The sequence below is a fragment of the Argopecten irradians genome, chromosome 7 (assembly GCF_041381155.1).
Source record: "Argopecten irradians isolate NY chromosome 7, Ai_NY, whole genome shotgun sequence".
Taxonomy (NCBI): domain Eukaryota; kingdom Metazoa; phylum Mollusca; class Bivalvia; order Pectinida; family Pectinidae; genus Argopecten; species Argopecten irradians.
Genome location: NC_091140.1, coordinates 29235880 through 29262630, shown reverse-complemented (window position 1 = coordinate 29262630; position 26751 = coordinate 29235880). Strand labels below are relative to the sequence as shown.

The following is a 26751-nucleotide window of genomic DNA, read 5'->3' as shown; positions in this document are numbered from 1 at the left end:
AAGTACAAAACACATAAAATCAAGAGGTGTAAGGCTCACAGGTCTTCAATTACCCACTAGCAAGTTATAAATTAAAGAGAAACTTTAGTCCAAGGATGCATTAGAAGCTGCATCTCTATCTGTAATCAACTGGTTCTATTGAAAGCTGGAGTAACTGGTAACAATGTTATTTGCCCGCAAATGTCTATACATGGTCAGTATGTACAGCAGGAAAAATAGCTTGATCAACGACATTACTAATTGGTGGTAGCTACCTTTGTTGAGATGGCTTAAATTTTAAGTTTTATTTTAAGGCTCTTTGTGTTACCTTTGAAGCACTAACCTTAAAAGTTATAATTTACAATTTTTTTCGCATTTGCTCTTAATGACCACACAAAAATAGGTATGTACACAGTATTTAATATACTGACAAAGACAAGTTACTGTTTACAAACACATCAATGCTTAGAAAACAACTCAGTATGTAAGCAATAAATAAATGACATTTTCTCAGATTTTAATGGTGTTTTCTTTTATTTTTACAATTCATTTATCTTAATTTTATATTAACAATTAATTTATTTTATTTTAATGACATCTTATTTTTCCATTTTCTAGTTTACAAATTGAGAGATTATGCAAGATTTCTTAATCTCACTAAAATTTGAATTTATGATATACAGAAAAAGATAATTAAATACTAATATGGGCTGACTTACCAGGTGTATGAGCAATAAGCTCCCTGACAAATCGACTAAAATGGAGACGGATGTCGTGTAGGACTGGTAGATCCCGGTCACTCTCGCTCTCTAGGTACTGACGGGCGCCGTCTATATACTCAACAAACGTCTTGATGAGGCAATTTGAGTCTGTATCGATCACACCAGATTCACTAAAATAAATAGCATCATAATAATATCTAAAGCCCCATTAAGTTTTGGGAAAAAATTAATCATAAAAAATTACCAAATAGTCTGAAAATGGAAGGGAATGGTTTTGATTATTATTAAGTATCCCGAATCTGGCAGTTCTGAAAATTCACAATATGGATTTTTTGTGTGAAATGTGAACATCTTTTCTTAATCTTAATCAAGAAATTTTGGTAGAAAAAAGGCAGGGGCACCCTTAGTAGGGGAGGCATCCTTTTTAGGTCAAATACAGTATATGGGAAATGTTATGTACAAATCATTGATAAATGAGAAAATTCTCTGCCTCACAAAGACCTGTACTTTATATATTACCTTTGAGCGAATGTCTTGTTAACAGCCATTAGTTCAAATATATGAGCCAGCTGAACTCGAAGTGTATCCTTCTTACGACGCCTGTTCTTCGTTTCTTGTTTACGTTCAATGGCTTCCTTCAGGAAGGGAAGTAACTCATCAATCAGGTCTCTAAAATAAAGAATGTGTATCACTTTTATTTTTTGAAGTCATATATAGGTTATTTGTAGCTGAGATACTATAGAGTTTACTGTATACATTTGTAGAGCCTACACAAATGACCCACCTGAAGGCCACTGCATTTATATAGCCGAGACATTGATTCACCTGAAGGCCACTGCATTTGTATAGCCGAGACATTGACTTACCTGAAGGCCGCTGCATTTGTATAGCCAAGACCATTGACTATAGTGTCTCTCATGTCTGAGTTTTCACACTTCATCAGCGGTACAATGAGTTTAAATAGATCAGTACAACTGGTGATGCTAGCCTGTCGACTATCACTCTTCTCCGATTCAGGAGATGACCTGAAAAAGATAATATCCAATATTTATCTTTGTTGACAAGAAGTACTGTCATTATATATAGATAGTATTTTTTCTGTTCCTTTTTCCAATACATTGTTTTTCTGATATTCAGCTAATCTTCATTAAAAGTTAACAGCTAACCTTAAGGTTAAATGTAAATGTGGGTGTTTAAATAATGTTTCCTGTAATGATTTGCAAAAAAAAGTTCAATCAAAAGACCTGATAATAACAAGTCAACTTGACAAATATAAGTCTTCCACTGTTAGTGCCATAAGGTTTGATTTGTATAGGTTGAACTTATATAGATTTACACCTATGACGCTTAAGTTTTTCAAGGTAATATAATGCTTCATTTCCCGAATTCACAAATAAGGCCACTATGGCATCATACCCTTGCTCAGGTGAGGAACATCTGTAAGAATTGAGGCTGTCCTTCTGAGCCACAGAACAAGCAAGGATCACATAGTTCTGCCACAACTGCATGTGTACATCCTTCTCTGTTGTTGGTTTCTTACTTGAGGTTCCAGACCTCAAGATGGACGATGTCCGGAATTCATTGATCATATTGCTGTAAACAAAACAGCACTTATAATCAATTCTAGTAAACGAATATAAACCAACTTGGTTTTACACGTGATTTGTTGCGGTGGGTATGATGATTACGTTAGTACATCACATGATAAAATGCTGGATTAGAGACAACTGGTAGGAGGTGATACTTCCAATAATTTCAGTAATAAGAACATTAACGTCAGGCCCAGTATTGAATCAAAGAACACCTAAGGGATTCAGGATACTTACTTTGGGTCTAATAGAGTATGCATGCTGACCAGTCGAGTGTAGACAATCGGCCAGGAAGCAGCCACTGCATGTGGACAGAGGGTCATTCCATACTCGCTTGACACCAAAGTGGCAATACATCTCATCCACGGGTCTACCTTGGAGAAAACAGATTCTGACCTTTCTTCTATGTTGTTCTCCTTGGAAACTGGATTCCAGACTGAAGCTGCACGGTCAATGACCCAGGCAAGGTCAATGTTGGGCGAGGTCAACAGGACAGGCTGAATAATCAGTAACCAAATTAGAAGTAAACAAAATAATTATCAGAACAAACAACGAAAGGTAGATTAGACCAAATCAATTTTGTTATCATCACCCTCCATATAATGTATTATGATATTATTCTGATTTCAAATCTCACTATCATGGTAACATTACACTTAATGTAAACATTACAAACAAATATTAAAATCATACAATAATCATTTTTGAACTGACCTTCTCTGAAGCTGGCAGGGAAGGCAGGAGTCGTTTCACTACATCTGGACAAGCCTTGTCCACCATTTCCAATAGGCATGGCTCTGAGAGCTTTTAAACAAAATTCACAATTAAATTTTTTGGTAGACACTAGAAATAAGACTGTTTGAGTTAATATTCCACATATTAAGTTGTAGTTCTGATTTTAATGACACAAATAATACAAAACCACATACTTATAACATAAGTACGTACCATATACGCCGCAATGAGCGCCCAGGGCACGAAAAATTTTTAACAAAGAGGCCCAGGGCACGAAAAATTTTTAACAAAGAGGGTGCTTATTTGGGAGTTAATTGTAAGTTGAAGACGAAAAACCTTTAAATAATTTTGTCAACCATATATCTTTGAGGTACTTATGGCACAATAATCTGTCAAAGTAAACATTCATATGTTTATTTCTTTGTGACGTGATTAAAGTGTGAAAGTCATTACAATTGTGAAACATCATTGAGTCCAAGGGATGGGGTTTATAATTACTTCAACTCCTTCTCCATAAGAGGAGGAGGCGCTAATTATGGCGCATACAGTACCCATATATACTGCAGTTTAAAATGGATATGAAGTAACTGTTTAAATAAATGTCAGTCAAAATATGAGAAAACGTAAAAGATTTGTATAAACCATACCATAATAACATAAAACAGCCATTAATTCTGAATTACCTGAGCCTGGCAGCATGTGAAGATATTTCTGACCTCCTTTAGCAGGAGAGCTGCGAGTTTACGGGTAACAACTCGACAGCTACACAACATGACAAGTGAGAGTCCCTCTACCTCCCTAAGGACTAGGATGTTTGTGGTCTCGGGGAGAGTCCGTAGTGGGGCTGAACTGTCTGCTGACACTCGGTCCTATAACAGATATTGTAAAGCATGAAGATAGAATGGTTTGGTAGATCCATGTCCCTTTCTCCCACATTTTTATTAAAATCCTCTTAGAAATAAGAATTTTTTGTAAGACATAAATGTGTTCATCTGCATTTGAAACTATAATATGATGGATTGGACAGATATTTTCACCAGTAGTCTTGCTCTGTATGACAATCAATAATATATAGTAATTATAAAATATAAAACAAAATTTATCAAATCTGTCACTGTCATCAGAACCAGACATACATTGGTATGTCCAATTTTCTCACCATGTCAACAATACCAAACAGATGATCAAACTTATCAGACCCATAAATTACTTAGTCAATAATATTAAACATATTTGATATTTTTCCCCATATTTGAATAGGTTTTTTTCAGCATTTATTTGGTGATTTGATACTTAAAATCAATATTGATGAGCCCTACCTTCTGTTGTGCAGTAACAATGTTGGTTTTCCATTGGACTAGAAGTTGCATGAGAAGTCGCAGGGCTCCGTCCAGTAACTGTGTGTTAGTGTCACTGATATCTTTCTGCACAAACTGTACAAAACCTGAAAATACAAGTAAAAACGGATTGGCTTTGAACAGACTTAGAGTCAGTACAAAAAGATGAACTACAAAAACTTCCTGATCACAGTAAAATTAAACCAGAATATAGTTTTGGGTTCTGAGAAAAGACACAGAAATATTAATATCATGAAACCTGCCTTTATGACCATAACTGTATAATGATCTCCTGTATAATATAACCACTTTCGTGTGGGCCTCAAACAGTCAATTTCCACACAATTTGCCCTGTGTATAAAGACCATCTGGCTATAAAGACCATTTTTCATTGTCCCTTGAATGGTCTTTATAGACAGGTTTGACTGTATCTTGTGGTTTTTCATTTCAAAATCCTAGAAATGTTGCAGATCATTCTAAATTGATGTTTTTCAATCATCATATGACAACAGAATAGATATTATCAAACTGATATATACTACCTCTGACAACATGTTCTCTCCAAACAGGCGACTCCTGCATCAAATTCTGTAAAGCTTGGAAGGCATGGCTGCAGCAGATAACAAAGAAATGATTTTATTTACCAAACTTCAACCCAAATTTTAAGTTCAATCTTTTATCACCAGAGTTATTATATCTTATACGTCAAACTTGCATTTAACATCAAAACTCACCTTACTTAAACACATCCTTATGGTTTTACTCAAAACTCACAATATTTACTCCAAATCCAGTATTTTACAGCAAAACTTACGTATAACTAACCCATTATTAAACTCCAATATTTTATTTCAAAGTATACTCTAAAAACTTTAAAAGAATCCCTTATTTCTGCATCCTAACTCTACTTTAAAACTTCTAACTCACTATTTTACAGCAGGAGCTTACTGTTATATTTAACTCACCCTTTCAGCTCCTCATCCAGATGAACGGTAAGTCGTGTCAGCAGATCTACCAACTCCTGACAGCTCATACCGTCAGGGATGAGTCGAGGTATCGCAGCAATACATGTTCGGAATAATTCTATCTTGGCCTTTCGTTCCCCTCTGAAATTATTACATTGAATATGCATATATTTTATGATAAAGATATTAATAATTCTGTATATCACAAACAATAACGTATATAAATTAGTCTATAAATTTAGTTTTTTGTCAAATTTATAGCAGAGTTTGCACTTTTTTGTTGCAAGACCATTCAAATAGTACATAGGGACCCCATTTTATCTGAAAGTTTAGGGAATGCACAAAATAGTAATAATTTCAAAATAATTTATTACTTTTAAAGTTACTTTTACAATATTATATTATCTTGATCCTCATCATTGTTTAATCACCTAACCACAAATATTTCTACACAAGAAACTTTTAAACCACTTAATCATGAAAATAAATACTGTTAATATTTCATGTTATACAGTATTGAAGAAAGCTTACGTCATCAGTTCATCTGGCTCTTTGTTAACGTTTTCTGACTTGGTCAGTAACAGTTGTCTGCCCACTTGGAGATCCAGAGCGTGCAGCATGGAATCAAAGGCCTTGAGAATATGCGGATAATACTGGGCGAGACCTATAGTTTTGGCCATCTGGTCTGTCAGCATTTTATTGAGAAAGGTTCTCTTGACTCTGACAGTGGCTCCCGATGGCAGTGTGGCCTGTGTCTGGGGCATCGGAGGATCACCATCCTTCTGCTGGAGGCTGTCCGCTATCACCAAAAACGCACGTAGACCAATACTCATCCTCTGAAGATGGGGAATAAATAGTGTACTTATTAATAAAATACTGAAAAATGTACCCATATTTTTATGACTATTACTAGAATAAGATTTTATTAGTAGTTACTGTATTTCAGCTTTTTGACATGGATGACTCTTACCATGGTGGAATTTACTGGCCATATACAATTCATTAAAGATGCTCCACCGCTGACAGAGCATAAATGATATTCATCACTTAAACAATATTTGGTGTTTAATCGTGTATATATACATATATATGCCTAATTAACACAAAAAATAACATAAAATAATTTATTTCGCCTTTGGTGCATATGCAATCATTACTTCATTCCAGGATATAGTGCCATGGAATTTTTTCGGGATGCAATTAATTATTTTTCATATTTTGAACTTGAAGCAAAATTAGAAGCTCTAACTTTTCAATGGTGGTAATAGTGTAAAGTAAGTAACTTTTGTAACTGGAGAAAAATACTAAATCGTCTTCTCTTGTTTTTGATAGTGAAAAAATACCATTTGTCAGGGGTGGAGCATCTTTAACTTTATCTAATCACTCAAGTCTGGTTTGTGCCTAATCATTTTGCAAATTGAAAAATAAATCTCTGAATTAGCCGGGTTTTTTCTCTGTGGGTAAATTTTGATTAATTTGATCATATTTTACATCTAGAATCAGAACAAACAAAATCAATCATTATTAATGAATATAAATGTTACAGATGCCATATGAACATAATCTTTCCACAGAAACAGAAACATGCTATACCTTCTACTTTGAATAAATGAATTTCTATACTAATACATTAGGTAAATAATATTTAAATTTTTATACCTCTGGGAAAAGGATCTTGGCTGAGCGTCCCACACAAAGGAGGTCAAATATGATTTCCTTCATCGCAAAGTCTTGTCTTTCCTTGTTAAATAAAAAAAAGTATCTATCTGAGCAAACAAATAAACAGATGAGGATTATATATCAGAGGGTTTTGTTGTAAATTGTTATAAATAGATAACATAACTTTATTTTACTCCTCTGTGCAGTAACAGGTATTTTAAAACAAGCTTGCTTACAGAGTCAAAAGTCATCATTTGAAGTGTTGCCCTGAATTTAACCGAGTGTTGTTGATGACTCCTCTAAAGAACCATGTCCTTGCCTCTATTCTGACACTTTTTCAAAGTCTCTAAACAAAGTAGCTTTAGCCCTCAATTTTAAGCTTGTAGAATGGATTGATTAATGATTACATGTCAGTTTTTAAACCTATTTTAACAATTATTTTCACATTCACATATTGGTTCAATAAAACATGTTTATAACGAACATGCTTATAATTATAAGACATTCATAGTTATAATGTAGTAATTTTCTTTCCCCATCATGGTTCCTATAAGATGCTTATAATACATTTATACTGAACTATGTTTATAACAAAATGGTTTTTTTGGCCCCCAGAGGTTCATTATAAATCAGATATGAAAAAAAAGTGAAGGCTTCAACTAACCTTTGCTATGAACTGGATTATCTTGACGAAGAAGTTGAGCGGTACATCGCGTGGGGTGACCATCTTGGAGCCACGGGGAAACAGGCTACTTACAATACTCTGTAGACGACTGTGTGTTATAGTGTTACTCTCACATTTAATTCTCACCATGTAAACCCTGAAAATATAACACAAGGCATTAGTCGTCATCTGAATATGTATCTACATCATCTCACATTCAATTCTCACCAATGTACATCATCTCACATTAAATTCTAACCATGTACATCATCTCACATTTAATTCTTACCATGTACATCATCTCACATTTAATTCTTACCATGTACATCATCTCACATTTAATTCTAACCATGTATATCATCTCACATTTAATTCTTACCATGTACATCATCTCACATTAAATTCTAACCATGTACATCATCTCACATTTAATTATCATCATGTACATCATCTCACATTAAATTATCATCATGTACATCATCTCACATTAAATTCTAACCATGTACATCATCTCACATTAAATTCTAACCATGTACATCATCTCACATTTAATTCTAACCATGTACATCATCTCACATTAAATTATCATCATGTACATCATCTCACATTAAATTCTTACCATGTACATCATCTCACATTAAATTCTAACCATGTACATCATCTCACATTTAATTATCATCATGTACATCATCTCACATTAAATTCTTACCATGTACATCATCTCACATTAAATTCTAACCATGTACATCATCTCACATTAAATTCTAACCATGTACATCATCTCACATTTTATTATCACAAATGCACATCATCTCACATTTAATTCTCACCATGTACATCATCAAACATTTAATTTTTACATCATCTCACATTTAATTCTCACCATGTACATCATCTCACAATGATTCTTCACCAAGTAAACTTGGCAATTATAACAAAACTCAACGCCTTAATGGTTATCTGAATACCTTGAGGACACCATATTACTGTAGCATAAAACCTCATTTGTATGAAGTTAATTATTCAATCCATAAGTACTCACCACAGTAGCCTGTGTAGGGAGTCGAGAGCCATACGGGAAATCTTTTGGTCCTTATTCTTGAGTTGTGATAAGCAGTGAGTGGTCAGGAAGTACGGCCAGTTGTTGAGGAAAAATGTCTTTTGGCTGATACACAACAGGCACGTCACAAGTGGGAAACAGTGCTGTAGTGGTAATAGATGTATTGACAATACAATGAAATAAACTGTCTTTGTCAAATAAAGTCTGACAAAAGTATGATTACTGCTTTTATGCATGTTATTACCATATTTAAAAAACAATTCTGGAAGCATTAACTGCAGTGACTGTATAGAAACAAAGCATGGCAGACGGAGAAAAAATCTACTCAGTAAACAGAAATATAGATGTTTAGTTATTTTCCCACTCATTGTACTCGACATGACTTACAAATATGTGTTTTTTCTTCATTGTCAGATCCAGAGCTGGGGTGTACAACATATCCACCAAATTTTTTAGCACAGGAACGTTCACTTCATTTTTGGCCGTCTGAAAGATTGATGATGATGAAAGTTTGAACTTAATTTTTTTGGATTTCATTCTGAGATTAGTTTATCTCCGTGATTGTTCAATTTATACATCTCAGTGAGCAGGCTGGATTTTTTGTATTTCTTCTGGGTTATATAAGATATGAGCTTTGTATTAATACCAAAATATCACATAACTCAAATATTAAGTTCTCAAAAGATTAATGTTTTACTCAGAAGTGTTTCAAACCCATATCAAATACAAAATGATAGGTAATAAGATGTACTACAAATTTACATTCAGGAACATTATCTGGCTATATTGGACTTGTAACATTAATTTTGTGTACAGACATGAAGTCCTCTGGGAGTTTAGCAAAATTTCACAAACATCTTGACTAAAAGAAATTCTTTAACTTAAAATCCTCCATACATATTAAAGCATTACAGAAAATAAGGAAAAAAATCTTAAGTTAAAGAGCCTTCCTTAAAATCTGTAATGCTTTTTATGGATAATTTATTTAAAGTTTAAGTTATTCCTTAGATTTAAGGAATGTTTGTGAAACTGGGCCCAGACATGATAATACTGACCGCAGCCACAGGCAGCAGGATATCTACAAACAATGTAGCAAGGGCATGTTTTATGTCTCGGTCCTTCACTTCCAGGAAATAGTGACCCAGGTCCTGCATAAACATCACACACGCCTCAAACTCCTCTATAGGATGCATCTGTACACAGCAAAACAAGTTTATTAGTACTTCTTGTAATTGCAGTAACTATCACAAGAGATAAAAAGCAATTCAAAATCATATGCGAGTTAACTGTGAAATACCTTGACCTTACACATATTGACCTTAAAGTATATTGACTCTGAACTCTCTTGACCTTGAGAATAAACTAACGGGACCTTGAACTACACTGACATTGAACTCTCTTGATGTTGAACAATCTTCATCTTGACCTACCTAACAGTGAAATGCCTACTTTAAAATATATGGACCTACCTTGACCTTGAAGTACTTAAGACTTGTAAGAAGACTGATGATGCTCTGTGCTGTGTATGGAGTCTGATCGCGAAGTTTCAGCTCCTTTAACTCGGATATAAAATGCTTCTTTACAGCAGTGAACCTGTCAAAAATATAATGCATGAAAACAAAACAGAGTCAAATTTTTGTTTTTTTCTAAAAAGTTGATGTTACATATTATTAATAATACCTGTCAGTAACATGGTGTAGGTAATGAATGTAGCATAATCAAATGTTGATTTTTATGTTTTTTTTAGAAAACTAGTCAATTGCTGTGATTTTATAAAAGATTAAGAATTATCAGTGTATCAATATAGTTATCAAGTAAAAATTGTACATGACATTGTTCAGATAAACTTCCTATCTAGTTTTCAAATGAAGCATTGCCTCTTAACAACACTAAAATTAATTTCAAGTCAATAATGCCATTCATTAACAGTAAGTTATCTACACAAAAATGTGCCAGTACTAGCTGATATCAGCTAACGATTGACATCTATGAAGAGGTATCGGGTATTATATGACCTCTAATTAAACTATGACCTACCTTGACTGAACAAGAACACCAATGACCTCTGAGTACAGGTCAGTGAGAATACTGATGTTCCCAGAATTAGGGTTGGTCTGGATTCTGAAAATGATCAACCAGGCTTAATTAAGGAGGTATATGGTACCTTACATGACAATTATGGATTTGACAGTAAGTCAGTCATAACAAATAAATTCATGGCATGGCAACAAAAGCATGACCTTCTAAGTTTTATTATTATAATGTATCATTACTGACTATTAAAAGGACAATTCAATGAGGCTAATTCTGTTACATAACCACAAAGCAAATTATGACATAAATATATTGTTCTACATTCCTGATGAAACATATAACAAGAAAAATGGATACATTTCACGACATTGTGAAGCATTTTGATTGATACCGTTGAAACTCCAAATTGTTGATCAATATAATTAAGCAGGTACAACATGTACGCTGTACCCATACCCAAGCCAAAGTCACGCATGTAAAATATATGCAATACATAACCACTGAGGAGTTGATGAAATTACACTACTGTAAGAGTGATTTGAGTAGGTCTAGACAAAAATTTCTTTACTACACTGGCAATGGCCAGGGTTTGGCATTACACTATGTGTAATGGCGGACAGTAAGCAAGTTTGAACATTTCACATACATTTCACTACAGTTGGCTTATCTAGCATATCACAGTAAAACCAATTAATCTAATTTCTTTTAGAACTAGTTTGTTTTCGAAATAAGTGCAAATTTTAATGTACTCTTAAACTGAATTGTCCCTTTAAATATTTGCAGTTGCAAAAATGTCCATAGAATAAATGGATTACGAAAAAGGATTTGGATTAAAAAAAATTTAAAAAGAAATCTACAAACTTTCTTATAAAGTGAAGTTTGTATTATTTCATTGAAGTTTAGACTCACCCATCTTTGTACTTGAAATGCCTAAAAGCCTGTGTGATGATGTAAGTTACTAGATCATTATGACCAGGGTGGAATCCAAGCTGTTTTCAAAAGATAAAAAAAAAAAGCTTAACATTTAATATCTAGATTCAAATGTATTATATCGTATTTTGATAAGTCACAACTTTTTCCTCTGAAAATATATCCTCTTAAAGAACCATTACTTGTGCAGAAAATATTTTTAATATGGGTTCATACTGCTTGCAATGAAAACAATTGTCAGAAATTGTAAATATTTTTCAATTTTTAGTTCGTGTATTTTTTTATATTAATAACAGTTAACAAAATCAATATACATTCAAAAGAGGAAAGAACATGAATCTATTTTATTCTGTAGCAGACCTTATGTTCAGTTTGGTCTCTTTGCTGCTCAAATTTTAAATATACTGTAAACCAACATATTTTATATTCTGCATATTTCAGAGATAAGTTAAAATCATGAAAATAAGTCACTGTTACACACGTATGTTCCATGCAGGTTGTAAAATATCACTCTAAAACAAGAAATTAAATTATCATAATAATAATTGTAAAAAGTATTTCGGTATGAAAGAATGAAGTTGACACAAAATGAAGTTGGTTTACGAGACACATACCTTAGCTAAGACCTCGATGAGTACCAGACAGTATACAAACTCTACAGCCAGCTGGGGAAACAGAATGATTTTCAGTAAGAATATGTCTATCTTTAACAGTTATCTGTATACATGCTTTGTAGAATACAATACACAATTATAAAACTGTGTAAAAATTCTTGTTTCTGAAGCTTGATTTATATTTATATGAAAAAAATATCTCAGAAATGTTTCTTAAGTTCTATTTATATTCATATGAAAACATATCTAAGAAGCCACTTAACTAGTTATAGCATTATAAAAATGTGAAATGAGATTATATATCACAGATTGCTCCTTGGTTTGACAATTTGTACTCATTTCACTGTGCCGGCGTAGATGAAAAATATTATGACTTTTGGCAATACTTTGAAAATTCATCTTGTATTTGTAATGATTGAAACCTATACATCATAGGGCTCGTAATTCTCAAAATGTTGTTAACATGTGGTGGTGAATAACATATCAAGAGTTATAATTGCTTATTTCAAATTAATATGAACATAATATTATGATAAATAATGAAAGGAATATATTTATACATACATCTCTCCTTTCACACAGGAAATCTTTACTTCTGTAACAAAATAAAGGTATCCTTTATACGTCGACTCTAATCAATATATTTCTGACACATATCATCATCCTTATCAATGTCAAACGGCTTGATCTTTGATAAAATCTAACAAGAACAGCACAGTTCTGTACTTTATTGATTGAATATATTTTCAATTCTAAAGATGTGTCATCAAAATCTTATGATCAATAACAATACTATTTATAAGAATGGCTTTTCATTTACTGAACAAACAGCCAAATTTATCAGGATTGAAAAGTTCAATTACACTTACCCCTTGCTTCTGTGTCGCTGGCGAGTGTCAGGTTGGGAACACTCATCCATCAGATTTTGACGTTCAAACCATCGAAAAAGACTTCGTAGAATGGATGGCAGACATTGTTCCGCCAGACACCCAAATGAACTTAGCAGCTATGAAATTAAATAAGATAAAAAAATTCAAAATCAGATAACCAGTATGTGTGTCTGTATTCCGTAGGAACAACATTTCAATCTAGATGTTGTTTGGTAGGTGTAAAAGACATATCTGTATGCTAGATAAAGGCATGCAATTGAGTTACTAGCTAGTCATAATGAGTTGCTTCTTCTATTAATTAAGAAGAAACCTTCCCTCTAGGAAACTTTGGTCCAATAGTATATAAATGATAAACATTTCATTATCTTTCAAGATGAAATCCATGCTATGTATTCTGATTTTGCATATTAAAGAGTTATCTATCCTTACAGGTAGGTAATGATTGTGACGTCATGTGATGGTGACCGTAACATCAAACATTCTGGAGAAAACGATGTGAATAATGATGTCACAATAGACATCTACCCACAAGGGAGGTAATTCTGTAATATGCAAAGACGGAATATCTATATAAATAGCTATAATCAACTGTGAATGTCAGTGATGATAATCATGACTTCACACTTTAAACACACTTATTTTAACGCAAAATTTTAGTACAAAATTGAGATACTTACCTGATCAAACTGAGCATCTTCACCTCTCTGTAAAGATTTGGACAGAGGTTTTTCCTAGAAAGTCATAAAATGAAAAAGTTATAAAGACATCAACAACAGCAATAATAACACAAACAATCAAACAGAGTTGAGTATTGTAGTTTTTTCTTCCATAAAAAAAATAAAAATAAAAAAGATGGCCATCGTTTTGATACACACAGGACACTTAATATAACTTGAACCTATGACATATATGAATATAAAGAGTTAAAATGTAGGAGACAGAGTCAATATAAAACAAAGCAATAAAGAATGTCACACATCAGTGACCATTAAATCATAAAACCTAGACAAGCCTTGATGATAATCAAAGGTCAGCCAGCTAGTCATCTCCGATTCAGACTACTAACAAAATATTAAACACTGAGAGGGTCACTTACCTTGGTCTTTTCAACAAATGAATAATTTATTTACCCATAGCAATATATTCTATTCTACGCAACTTTATAAAAATTCCCTTCTCGTCGTAGCAATTTTCTCACAGTATGCAAATCACCTCTAATCTCCACCAATTGCTATGTTTGGAATAGATAAATAGATTCATTTGTTGAAAAGACCAAGGTAGGAGCTCTTCTCAGTGTTCAGTCTGTATTGGAGATGACTTGGCCTGATACCAAATAGTGTCTGCGAGTTCCACCTTTTGATAAAGCACTACTTTCTGGCCCTACACCAGACATCAATCTGTCATAATGTGTAAGTCTGTTGTCCGGGCCAGAGTATCTCGGGCTAAATAACAGACATCTTGCTTTCATTCTAAGAAAGGTAGTTACAATCAAATTCATCCCAAAACATACCAATGGTTCGGCTAACACCTGTTCCACTTTCTTCTCTGCCATATTACAGAATTCAAGAAATAGGGTCTGTAGAATGTACTCCCCTGGCTTGGTACCATCATCTCCACTTCGGTTACCCGGGCAACTGTTGTTACGACGCCATGGAAACCTTATCATCAACATCTCCCTACCATCTTGACCTTCTTTCTTTTCCATATTTTCTTGTGTACCTATATTTGAGAGCACATATATATATTTAAATTGAAATACCCTGGGTAGATGATGTATTTACAAGTGTTGAGGTTCAATCATATACTACTAGTAATTAATCTTTCATTATTACAGTTATAAACTAAGTCAATATCAAGTATCAACTTTGTTAGCATGATATCTTTGGTTAAGAAAATATAACATAAATCATTAATCTAATAATTACAGTAATATATGGTTATCATGAACCTCTATAAAAAAACATAGTTCGTTATACACATATTGCAGATGATATTTATATAGGAACCTTGATAATGATTGAGAATGGAAATTACATGCACTGCGCAACGCCAACAAACTTAAATTTTCACAAGTGTATCCATTTATGTGTTTAGTGTATCTATTATATATCAATTCAATCTAATTAAAATTAGACTTGTAATTTTGCTCCACTAAGATACTCGTAATATATAGCATCGTAGTGGAGTGGATTTAAATGTCTTACTCTAACATTAATTAGATTCATATCAATCTAGAATCTAAATGGTAATTTAAAAGTAATCAGTTAAGTTTGACATGCGGTGTTGACAGTTTAGTGATCATGATGTATCCTAAAATAGAACATGCAAGCTATTGACCAATGGGAGATATACACTATATGATATCAAATTTGAGAAAGATCCACATTATGAAAAATATCAATCATAAGAAGCAGAATCGTTACTTAGCTACCACTGGTCCATGTACTGGTCATGGAAGAATTCATCTAATAATTTTAATTACAGTATTCGACTCAATAAGCGCCCATGTCCATATAAGCACCCCTCTCCATTTTTGAGGCCTTAAAGTTGTATTTCTTGTAATTTTCACTGAAACGATATGTCGTTTTAACATTTGATATTGGAACATGGACATGTATCTTGATGATTTAGCTCCCCAAAACCATATGTCAGCCTATAAGAGAGCCGAAATCTAGGGATCATATATTCCTGGTTTTGAATAAAACGCCTTCAATCACCGCCATGTTCAGTACCTTCGGGTTTTGTCGGATTCCGAATCGTATCACATGACTGACTACCACACGTCCTGCACGTGGTGATCCAGGTAACTAGCGTAAGCGCACATATGTTTGTTTACGTTTTCCTTCTGGCTAATATGAGCAAATCGTGCTTGTATACTGTCCACAGAGCGAGCATTTGAAACATCTAATTCACACATTGCCGTAATTCAATATTGTGTGTATCAAATATTGTAATGTGCGAGCATTAATTTCTTTGTAGATCCAGTCTGCTGCAGAGGTCGACCACATGTTTTGTTTACGAAAAATTGTTGACATTTCTCTTGGTTTCACAACTCTCGTGTTACTAACTTCGATATTGTCGCGACGATGTTCGGAAGAGTTCGGAATGATTCGGCCTCTTCTGAGCCTATATTTCATGTGTACACGTTAAAAAGATTTTTTACTTTTATAATTTAAAATACTTCCAGTGCTGCAACTTTATAAAAAGTGGTAAAATTAGAAAGTTTAAAACTCAGACAAACAGACAAAAATATGTATAACACTTAAACAGTTTTCACTATGACAAAAAGAGCGAAAGTGATAGACCATACAACTTTAATTTCAATTGGACAGGCATAAATAAAGACCAAAACTACACAAAACTGTATAGATTTGCAATAATTTTGTCTTCTTAGCACCTTTTAATTTTTCCAATTTTTTAAATGCCCTGGGTGCTTATTGGGTCAAATACGACAAGTGGCTTAAATAACTATAAAATCTTGTGTATCATCACTTACTTTTTTCTTCAATGTTTGCCATCTTCTGTACAGTGGAATCCACAGTCCACTGCAGATGAACAGCTCATAAAAAATGTTAATTATGTCATGATTTCTGTAAAATAAATAGAGTAAATATATATCCAATCTGCTATACAACCACTTGTTTTATGTTATCCTAACTTACTTATATTCTTCTACCATGCACAACTAGAGACTGTATATGGCCAGACGCCCAAATTTGTCAGGGACCTGTTTTTGTCATACTTACAATTTTGCTTATAGTATATTTTGTGAATTATAATATCATTGCCTGATTTTTTGAAGAATAGCGTCTGCCAATACAGGTTTAATTTTGGAAGAGGAAAAGATTTGTTATTCTCAAAAGGGAGTAAGCGTATTCAGGGCTTTTTTCACTTAATTCAAATTGGCAAGGAGCCTTTTTACCTTATTGTGGGATAGATGAATAACGAAATGATAGATAAGCTTGTTTTAGTTTGTATTGATAAAATTTGCATATTTTATTTGTTGATATTGAGTTGATATCAGAGAGGATTAGATTACCCTGGCGAAAATTGGTCTTTAAACTTGAAATAAAAAGGACAATTTTTAAAGTTTCATTTTTAGATTAATATTCATTTTTATAAATTGCAAACAACAGGTTGGGGACCATCCCGTATATGCAGGATAGTCCTGCATTTGAGTAATAGTCCTGTATTTGAGGGATAAATTTGTTACTCAAATGCAGGATTATGTGAAATGAAAATGGATAAAGTTGTTTTAAAAATTTGTATCAAAAAAGGGCGTCATCATTTTCAGATACCCATATAACTAATTGAAAACTTTATGTATTTTTATATGAACTATTGAATTCTATTATCTCACTTTGTAATAAAGTGACAATTTAGGTGCTCTCCATAGACTACAGTGTATAGCCATCAGGGAAATTTAGTGCAAATGTCATGGTTGATTGGCTTTTACCTGTGTTCTATTTTTAGCCCCATAGTAAGCAATAGAGGTGATTTTGTTTGTGACTTTTACAAACATTTAGATGATGAAATTTGTTTCCATTTGAGTAATAATGTGGAAAGTTGTGTATTAGTGATGATGCCATATAAAAATCATGATGCCCTTTTTTGATGACAATGTTTAAATCAACTTTATCACTTTTCATTTCATAGAATCCTGCTTTGGCGTAACAAAATTATCCCTCAAATACAGAACTATTACTCAAATGCAGGACTATCCTGCATATACGGGATGGTCCCCAACCTGAACAAGTTGAACTATCTTTACGAAATGGTATAAAACTTGTACACAACTGTTTGACGAATTAGGCCAATTTCAGTGAATCTAAAAAATCAACAGAAGTAATGTATACTATTGCGAACTTGTGATAAGGAGTCTCACTTTGTGCACCATCCTTCATTCAATCACTGATCAGCTTCTGCAACTCATTATTTTCGGACGATTATTTTCACGACGAATGGAAGACATAAGGATGGACATTTGATATATTAATGCCTGCATATTTTGTTGCACTTTCAAATCAACATCAAACAGTTTACATGTAAATTTTAGAACCACACAAATGATGCGACTGACCTTTTTGAGTTGTATTTACATTTTTCTCGACTGAGTCGGAACTTCTGCTATGTTCAACCGGAAGTTGACTATTTCCTTGTGGCAGACAGTCAAACTAAGGGCAGATAACTCGTTGATACATTAGCATATCGACAACTTAATGGTAAGTATCATTTCAAATGGGATATCATGAAAAGCATACTATAAACTTATACCACTAGGCCTAATGTTAAATATGATACATTGTATAATATAATTTTCAGAATAGGCCATATTCACCAGTATATAATAAAACAAATCTTATATTTTATACATATCAAGGTTTTTTTTAGTTTGTTTCAAGACGTGTGATATCTTATATATGTGCCTTTAGATCTATAACGGAATTTATTGTTATGGCCAGAAAACTATTTTAGTAAACCGGGAATATATTATATATATATATATATATATGTTTCTGAGTAAACTGAAACTCGAACAAAAAGTTTTCATTAATATTTCATTTTCTAAAATTGGTAGAGTTCCACAAGGGTCAATTCTTGATCCAAATTTATTTTGTTTTAAATCGACGATACATGTATATGGGCCTACCGATTGCTTTAATTTGCCGACGATAATGTACGTACATGTAGACTATTCATATGTAACTTACATGTATAAGCAAATGGCTATGTTTATGGCTTCCTTTGCAAAAAAGTAACAATGATTTTATGGCTTCCTTTGCAAAAAAGTAACAATAATGATAAAATTTATATCCACTCGATAGCACAAAGACTCTTTACATGATACGAAATGTATGTGGTCTAATATGTAGCTACCACAATCTCCCCAACCTCGACACTACAGGGGTTACTATCACTATTATTATATCCACCCCTGGGCTATCTCATTGTGAAACTGAAGGGGGTTCAGGATGTTTTCTGCGATCACGACCGATTCTGACAAACCGTTCCAGACCTTAACAACCACGTTCATCATCAGCCCCTGTTGTTGGTGAATATTGGTGTCTTTGGTGTATTATTTGATTGTTTTATCATCACTACTATCAATGATTTATACACATATTTCACTGAATCTAGACTTTAGTCCGCTAAACCTGCCTATATTATCAGTTTTTGTGTGTGGTTTTTTTGCCTAATATTAGGCCAAAAAATTTATTAAAAAAAGCCTAATAATATAGGCAGGTTTAGCGAACTATCTAGACTTATGCGTGGTGTTAAATGTATCTGCAGAGTACATTTATGTACATATGTTTCTGATTTATGTGATACGATTCGTACATGTATATCTCATCGATACTTTTTCCTGTTGAAACAGTTTATGATACACGTAAATCAAGGTTTTGACTTAACTCTCCATACATCATATATACAGTGTAAGTACAACAAAATATAATCAAATGCCATCGTTGTAATGATAAGCCAAGCTATCCTGGACCTGTTTGATCCACTGTCGCCGCTATGTGGCTACAATTACAGGGATTAGTAGTAATCACTGGTATTACAAGGGTATACTCATGTAGTAGAAAGAAATCAGAGTTACCGGGATTGCCTTCACAGAGAAATAATATAAAACGAAAAAATCCAAATTCTACTTTGTAAGTGATGATATAAATCCATCTTAATTTATGAATGTTCTAAACGTACTCCAAGGTGTTCTGTTAAATAATTAAGCTGAGTCGTAGGAAAATCCGGTTTTCTGGGTGATTTGGAGGGATTCGACTGGGAATAGCATTGCATCCGCATTGTTTCAACCCTGATTACGCTCCTGCAATACATATGTTTAAAGTACATATATCGAGTATTCATATACAGTGTAATATGGCATCTGCAATCGAAGCAGTCCAATAAGGGGCAACCAAACAAATACTTGGTCTTTTGAAAGACTGCCCATATTACCAGAAAGACTTAAGATGACTGAAATGAGAGACTCCAATCATTTCCAACCTATAACAGAAAAATCATATGACCCATTTGCATCATCATTTTTTATCAAAAATAATTTTTTATTCAATATTACATGTTGATTATATTACAGTGTTCTTCAACAGAAGGCCTCTCATCCAGATTTCAATATTTCTATATAGTATCCCTCTCTTTCAAACAACTTTCAATATAATTACTTAGCTCTTACTCAACCGGCGAAGACCCAACGTGTATCTACTCGGATAATTATCAAAACTCTACAATTTTCACACTTCCTATGTAGAAAATAGAGATTGCTCCGTGGCCTCCTTGAAAGCTAGTCTAATAGATACAATGCCATTCCACCTCAAAGGCTAAAAGTAAAAGACACAACACAAGAGCAGAGTCATCACCCATAGACAGTTTTGTCCTTTTTAATCTAGGTGTTAATAGGATTGTTTTGAATGTGAGAAATGGAGAATAATATGTAAGATACATGAAAGTATTATGTACAAATGCTGACAAGCTACTAAATAAGATGGACGAACTAGAGAACATAGTCAACGATAATTATGATGTAATCGCAATAACTGAAGTACTTCCCAAAATAGGATTAATACTCAACTACAAGTTAAGTTGAATACCAGCTACCAGGCTTCAATCTACACATGAAACCAATTGAACATTATCAAGGACGTTGCATTTGTATATACTAGACTTCTGAATTTAGATAGTTTTATATTCATATGGGCCCAAGCGACTTCAATTGCCAAAAGAGTCCATCTTGCCTCGGCGATTGTCTTTGTGCTGATGGTAATGTCGTCCATAAATGACATTTCTCGGGTTGTCTTACTCCAATCTTCATCTATGGCCACTATTAATTTTCTCCGCTGATTTTACCATTAGGTTTATGGCTGCAGAAAACAGTTTCACTAACACCATGCAGCCAGGGATTATCCCGACCTCTAGACATTGCCACGAAGTTGTGTAGTCCTGGAATGTGAATTTTATATGTGTAACCCTGTCAAAGTGGCTTTACAGCAAATGTCGTATCGTGTTACAGTTCCAGTGTAAGTTGGACCAGCTTGTGTGATATGGAACCGTCAGTATTTGCTAGAGCTAGCCAAATGGAAACAATTGCAAACTCCCTTTCATTTCTTTTGCTTCTCTGATTATCTGCCATAAGACGCTGGTATGTTCACGCATCCGACACATCATGTCGATGTACAAATATAGTTATTATGCAGCATGTAATCGGTCATTCTCTTCGCTAATATAGCCTTAATATCTTTCTTTCGATGTTCCGGATGACAGTTTCACTTTTAACATTGGTTCAGACTCATCAAACAAATGTTCTGGTTCATCTTGCCGAATGAGCTTTTTGTTGTCCTCCATCCCTCTTAGCATCACTGTTCATGTCGCGCAGAGACTTGTCGACCTCCTCCCTCTTTGCGTTCAGTGTTCCAGTTCCTCTCTGGGTATTCTAATCGGTTCTGACATAGCAGATCTCTTGACTTTCCAATGGACTCTCCTGCCAATGCACATCAAACTTCTCCCATTCTGCTCTGCTTGCACTAAATGGCCAACTGGTCTATCAGTCAGGTTTGGTTCCTGTAACCTGACCTCGGAGATATGTTGATTGCGGTTTTCTGATGTTGACTCATCATTCAGCTTGTTCTCTTCATTGTCTGACACATGGACGTTGCGATCACTGTGGTTTGCTTCATGGAACACCTCCTCCACCGTTTAATTTTCATTGTCTTTCCACAACTACAAATACTACCATTGTTCAGTCTACCAAGTTAGGTCGCTCATCCTCCCTCGCTATTACGCGACCTTATATTCTGTGTTATCACAGGTACATGCATTTAATTCTACATACACCTACTGTACATATGTGTGATTGAGGTGTAAAACAACGTCACACATGCTATTTACACTTATTTGATACTTTTTGTGTGCTTATAAAACTAAACCTTAAAAAAAGTCCAGCTCTCTCTTTCTCCCAATGCATGCTCATCTGCTCCTTCTAATTAAGTTCCATCTCTACTAGATCTCTGAGCTCTAACTATGTGATGCTAATCCCTATTACTTTTCTCTTGTCCCATCCCTTGTGCATACTTTAAATGCACTTGACCATGGCCTACCATCAATAATCTATCTGAAACAGTTTTACGATCATGTTGTTTTATTCCCATGGAGGGGAACACCCGAGCTATATCGGCAGGCATCACTTTTAAGATCATTCTTTAACTGATGAAGAATCTTTAAATAAAATTTTCCCTTAGGAAAGCTTTACAGAAGTTAAAGGGAGTCTCTTAAGATAAATGGCGGTCAATAACTTTGCAATGCTTTCCACTATTGAGAAATATTAAGTCATAGAATTATTTTCTTACGCTAAGGAATGTTCATGAAATCTGTCGATGCACCAGCTTGAACGCTAACGGTATAAAACTGTATTTAGCTATTTAGTTGTCGAACAGCCCTTTTTAATCTTACACTAGACGATAGTGTACTAATGATGGGATAGTAGTAAAATTTAACTGAATAATTAATGGGATAGCTTGTATTGAAACTAAACTGTATTTTTTATAGATGTATTTTGTTTCTCTAATTATCAGTTCGTTTTGTTACAAGTGAATATGACAAGAAGGAGATGTATGTATGATAAATAAAGATAAAAACATATATGGTCTTATCAATAATTCTATCAATACGCATTCCGAAACGGAAAGGATATTCCGGTTTTTGTTGTTAAGGAAACTGAATGTAAGTGTATTGCAAACTAAGAAAGTTTCCGTTCAAGCAGATGAACAGACAGATTGGAAAAGACCATCACTGTTTCTTACACTTATTTCATCAGTTAAACAAAACCTAACCGGACTATTATATTTACGTAAATTATAATGTCGACATGTTTCAGTATATTTCTCCTATAATACGATGGATGGATGGTACAGAACGCTAAAAGGAAGCGAATATATCCGTTTCCGGTGTCGGTGGTGAGTGACAAATATACGTGACAATAGACAGATATATATGTATGTACTCATTTTTAAGTCATGTATCTTAAAGTGCTTTTGGTGTTTGCTTTGCAACTGATTGTCGCAACATTTGGAAATATTGTTACACGTTCGCCCGGGATTGATGTTTTATTAAACGTATCGTTAAATTCCTGGACCGAAGCCTCGAGGAAATGTCAGTTGGCAGCGGGGACACAAAACAGTGATGTCTCATTGTCAACACTGATCTTCAACTTAACAAACGCAGAATTACCGACAGTCGAGGCATGGATTGGCGCAACCGCTACGTATTCGGTCTGGCTGGAGCTTCAAAGTTGTAATTATGGCAAGGAATTGAATGTGCTATACCGCTTTGATATAAGTCAAAGTTCAGATCCGGCGGAAACGTGTTTACAGAACTGTGGAAACGTTACATTCTATCTTACCACTGAGTGGTGCTACTGTGCCGAGAGTGTTGCTTATTCACCACAATACTGTGTCGCCACTTCCTGTCCGGGAGACAGATTCTGTGGAAACGAATCCCAGCTATTCAACAGTTTTACCTACTACTGCATGTGTAAATATGCGCCAGTAACTGTTGTCGATGATGGTCTGATCGGCGGATGTAAAAAGGTAGTTCATGAGGGAGAGAATACTAATATCGAAACAGCGGACTGTGGGCAAGGAAATCCAGTTCTATGTAAACATTTGGAAACTGGAAACAGATATATCCCCGGTGGCATATCCGAGTCGTGGGTGACATCTGCTTTATTGTGTAACGCAGAAAACGCCACCATTTCTGGTCTTGATAGTGCCGAACTTTCCTTTGAAGGCGATTATCAATATTGGATAGGCGTTTTCCGTATTGCGCATGTAAAGTGGGAGACATCTCGGAGCGATGCATCCTCTTATTGCATATCCGTAACGGTGGATGTTAATGGCATGGCTGCAAAGAATGTGCGGGATTGTTCTACAATCTTACCGAGTCTATGTGAAATAACCCCTGTCACACAGTCTGTGTCCCAAGGACAGACAACTCCTGTAGGGATGTCGTCTGCTTCGACACAGCAACCAACAATGGGATCCACCATGTCGGGTCAGAACACAACTATGGCGGCGGCCTCGTCAACAGACAGAACAGGACTAATAGTGGGTATTGTGCTAGCGATAGTCTTCTTTCTGGTGCTCCTTGTCCTAGCACAGTTCTTTATTACTAAACGAAAACGAAAACAAAAAGAAATGGAAGAAAGAATGAGGATTGGCTCACTTAAAATGCTACCCCATTCTTTGCGGAAAGCTGGAGAGGAAAACAAGTTATCATTTATGGATGCAGGAAATGATCCTCATCTTTATAACGAGTTACACGAGCTGCCCAGGTCGAAATCAACTCGTGTTGATCTGTATGATCACGTGGAAACAGGCAGGGCCTCGATAAATTTGTACTCAGAACTACACAAGAGTGACCAGAAAGATCCAAAGGTCACTACTTATGATACAATAGCTAGTATAAACGCGGAGAGAGAGGCAGGGATGGAGAGAGAAATGGCATCGGTCCCTGCCCAGGATAACAGTACCTACGACTCGCTGGGAAAGGTTTGAATTACGAACTCATGTATAGAACGTCTATGAAAGGTTCAAGATACGAACTTATGATAAACGAACTCATGTGCCATGTGTTGAAAGTCTGGGAAAGGTTTGATACACGAACTCATTTGTAGAGAAAGTGTGAAACACGAAATCATATTTAGAAAATCTGTGAAAGGTTTGAAATAAGAACTCATGATACACGAACACATGTGCCATGTGTTGAAAGTCTGGGAAAGGTTTGATACACGAACTCATTTGTAGAGAAAGTGTGAAACACGAAATCACGAGAAGAAAGTCCAGGCTGTTATATAGGCAAATTTCGGGACGTCATATTTTATGGTTCGCAGATACATGCTTTCGCAGTTATTATTTACACTTAATTAAATATAGCATTTCGGTAACATTTCAATGCTATATTCTTTAGGAATGTGTAATACTGCAATGGTCGTTATAGTAACAACAGAACCCATGTATATCGTGTGGAATGGTATAATAGAATTTTGTAATTTTGTAACCTTGTACAATAGTGTTATAAAGCACAGGTTTGCAAATCAAAATGTAGATGATTATCATGCAACATATATTTCTTATATCTCTATTATAACAACAATAAAATGATTATAATAATGATAAAGAGTATTAAAGGTAGGTTTCGCCCAACCAAATAAATATTTTTTTGTAAAATCCAATAAACGGAAGAAAAGATGAAAAAACATTTATAAAATACCTCAATTTAATTTCTTTATACGTTTGAGATTGAACAAATGTGTCTGGAATACAAAATTGAAGGAAATCCTTGGTTTATTACGGTGTCCGTCAGACGAAATAGTATGCAAATGACTACGTTACGCACTAAAAGTAAACAAAATGGCTGAATGAAAATGTGTGAGATAAAAAAAATATATATCTGAATCGGCAACAAAGTGGAGGAAATTATAATGGAATCGGTAGCACCCTAGCTATAGGATATCTAAAGGGATTTAAATTCAGAGATTGCATGTAGCAATAGAACAAACAGAAGCCACATCCCAAGCGGAACTTGCTCGGATCTGTTGGGACTCTTGTAGCCGCAGACTAACTACATGTATGTTTGGTGTACTAAGCTAGCGAGCGTATGTAAGTAACATGAAATGTTTTAGATTATATGCTATGTATAAAAAGTTCATCGCACTTCAATTTGTTGTTGTATTTCTAACTAAACATGCCGTGGCAAACTGTCACTGCCATGTCACAATGCATCTGACTTTTGTTGCACGCTTTCGTTTGTTGCTGCGGCCTCGTTTTGGGAAAAAATACGTCATGTTCTATGTAAAGCTTGACTTCGCTCTATTTTTAGAGGAGTATTTTCCTGGTCAAGCTAGGCAACTGACCACCCATATTGTTCGCTGTATGCATTGAAAATGATCTGAAGATTATATCTATATATTGGATAAATTTCAATTTCGCAGTCTTTATATTTCATTGGGCGAAACCTAGTACAGTTTTACAATTATGTTTGTACCAGCATTATTATAATGGTATTGACATTAGTGAATAGTCGGGCAAAGAAAACCAGTCTAAATGCGTTCATTGGCCTTCCAAAAGTTCTCACATATTAATACGACGGTCAAGTTCTGCTTAGTTTCCCAGTTCTGACCATTAAAGTAAAGGAAAGTTGAAAGCATTGAAAGCGAGGCTGCGTGTAAATGTAACCACGGACATAGTCAGCCGGGAGGACGTTTTAGGATTCCTATACTTTAAATTAATTTCTTCGTACGCAGACAGATTTTGGCGAGAGATTTTATTTTTCTATTTCATAAGAAATTATACTGGATACATTCACACCATTTTTACCGACTTTAGCCATCCTTGCCCGACTGTTCACTTTAATATGTGATATGGCCAATTACATGGCACTATTTTAATTATTCTTTTCCCAGTATAATAATGACTTTGAAGTCGAAGCAATGTGAAGTTTTTGCTTATATAAAAAAGATACAATGTATTCTTGTGAACTATAACTTGTGTACTTCAAAACTCGT

The 26751-nt window shown here is 34.5% G+C and overlaps 2 protein-coding genes across 2 annotated transcripts in view; one reads left to right on the top strand and one right to left on the bottom strand.

Moving 5' to 3' along the window:
* The window catches only part of LOC138328074 (protein furry-like), a 64078-nt gene extending 45843 nt beyond the window's left edge, over positions 1-18235 (bottom strand). Inside the window, 26 exon segments of the mRNA XM_069274683.1 lie at positions 699-871; positions 1221-1370; positions 1568-1726; positions 2118-2294; positions 2528-2787; positions 3005-3094; positions 3709-3894; positions 4345-4469; positions 4905-4972; positions 5328-5468; positions 5859-6163; positions 6987-7067; positions 7651-7807; positions 8693-8853; positions 9098-9196; positions 9766-9903; positions 10180-10303; positions 10748-10831; positions 11654-11733; positions 12289-12339; positions 12853-12883; positions 13158-13294; positions 13856-13909; positions 14689-14897; positions 16675-16768; positions 18064-18235. Coding sequence (XP_069130784.1) covers positions 699-871; positions 1221-1370; positions 1568-1726; positions 2118-2294; positions 2528-2787; positions 3005-3094; positions 3709-3894; positions 4345-4469; positions 4905-4972; positions 5328-5468; positions 5859-6163; positions 6987-7067; positions 7651-7807; positions 8693-8853; positions 9098-9196; positions 9766-9903; positions 10180-10303; positions 10748-10831; positions 11654-11733; positions 12289-12339; positions 12853-12883; positions 13158-13294; positions 13856-13909; positions 14689-14897; positions 16675-16696 — 3262 coding nt within the window. The 5' untranslated portion in view covers positions 16697-16768; positions 18064-18235.
* Positions 18236-23203: 4968 nt separating this feature from the next.
* Positions 23204-25900, top strand: LOC138327130 (uncharacterized). The gene has a single exon (XM_069273113.1). It carries the CDS (start codon positions 23204-23206, stop codon positions 24740-24742), a length of 1539 nt encoding a protein of 512 aa, XP_069129214.1. The 3' UTR covers positions 24743-25900.
* Positions 25901-26751: the final 851 nt, after the last annotated feature.

What these genes read in the sequence shown, in the direction of transcription:
- LOC138327130 (XM_069273113.1), top strand. Translation starts at nt 23,204, where the DNA reads ATGTATCTTAAAGTGCTTTTGGTGTTTGCTTTGCAACTGATTGTCGCA.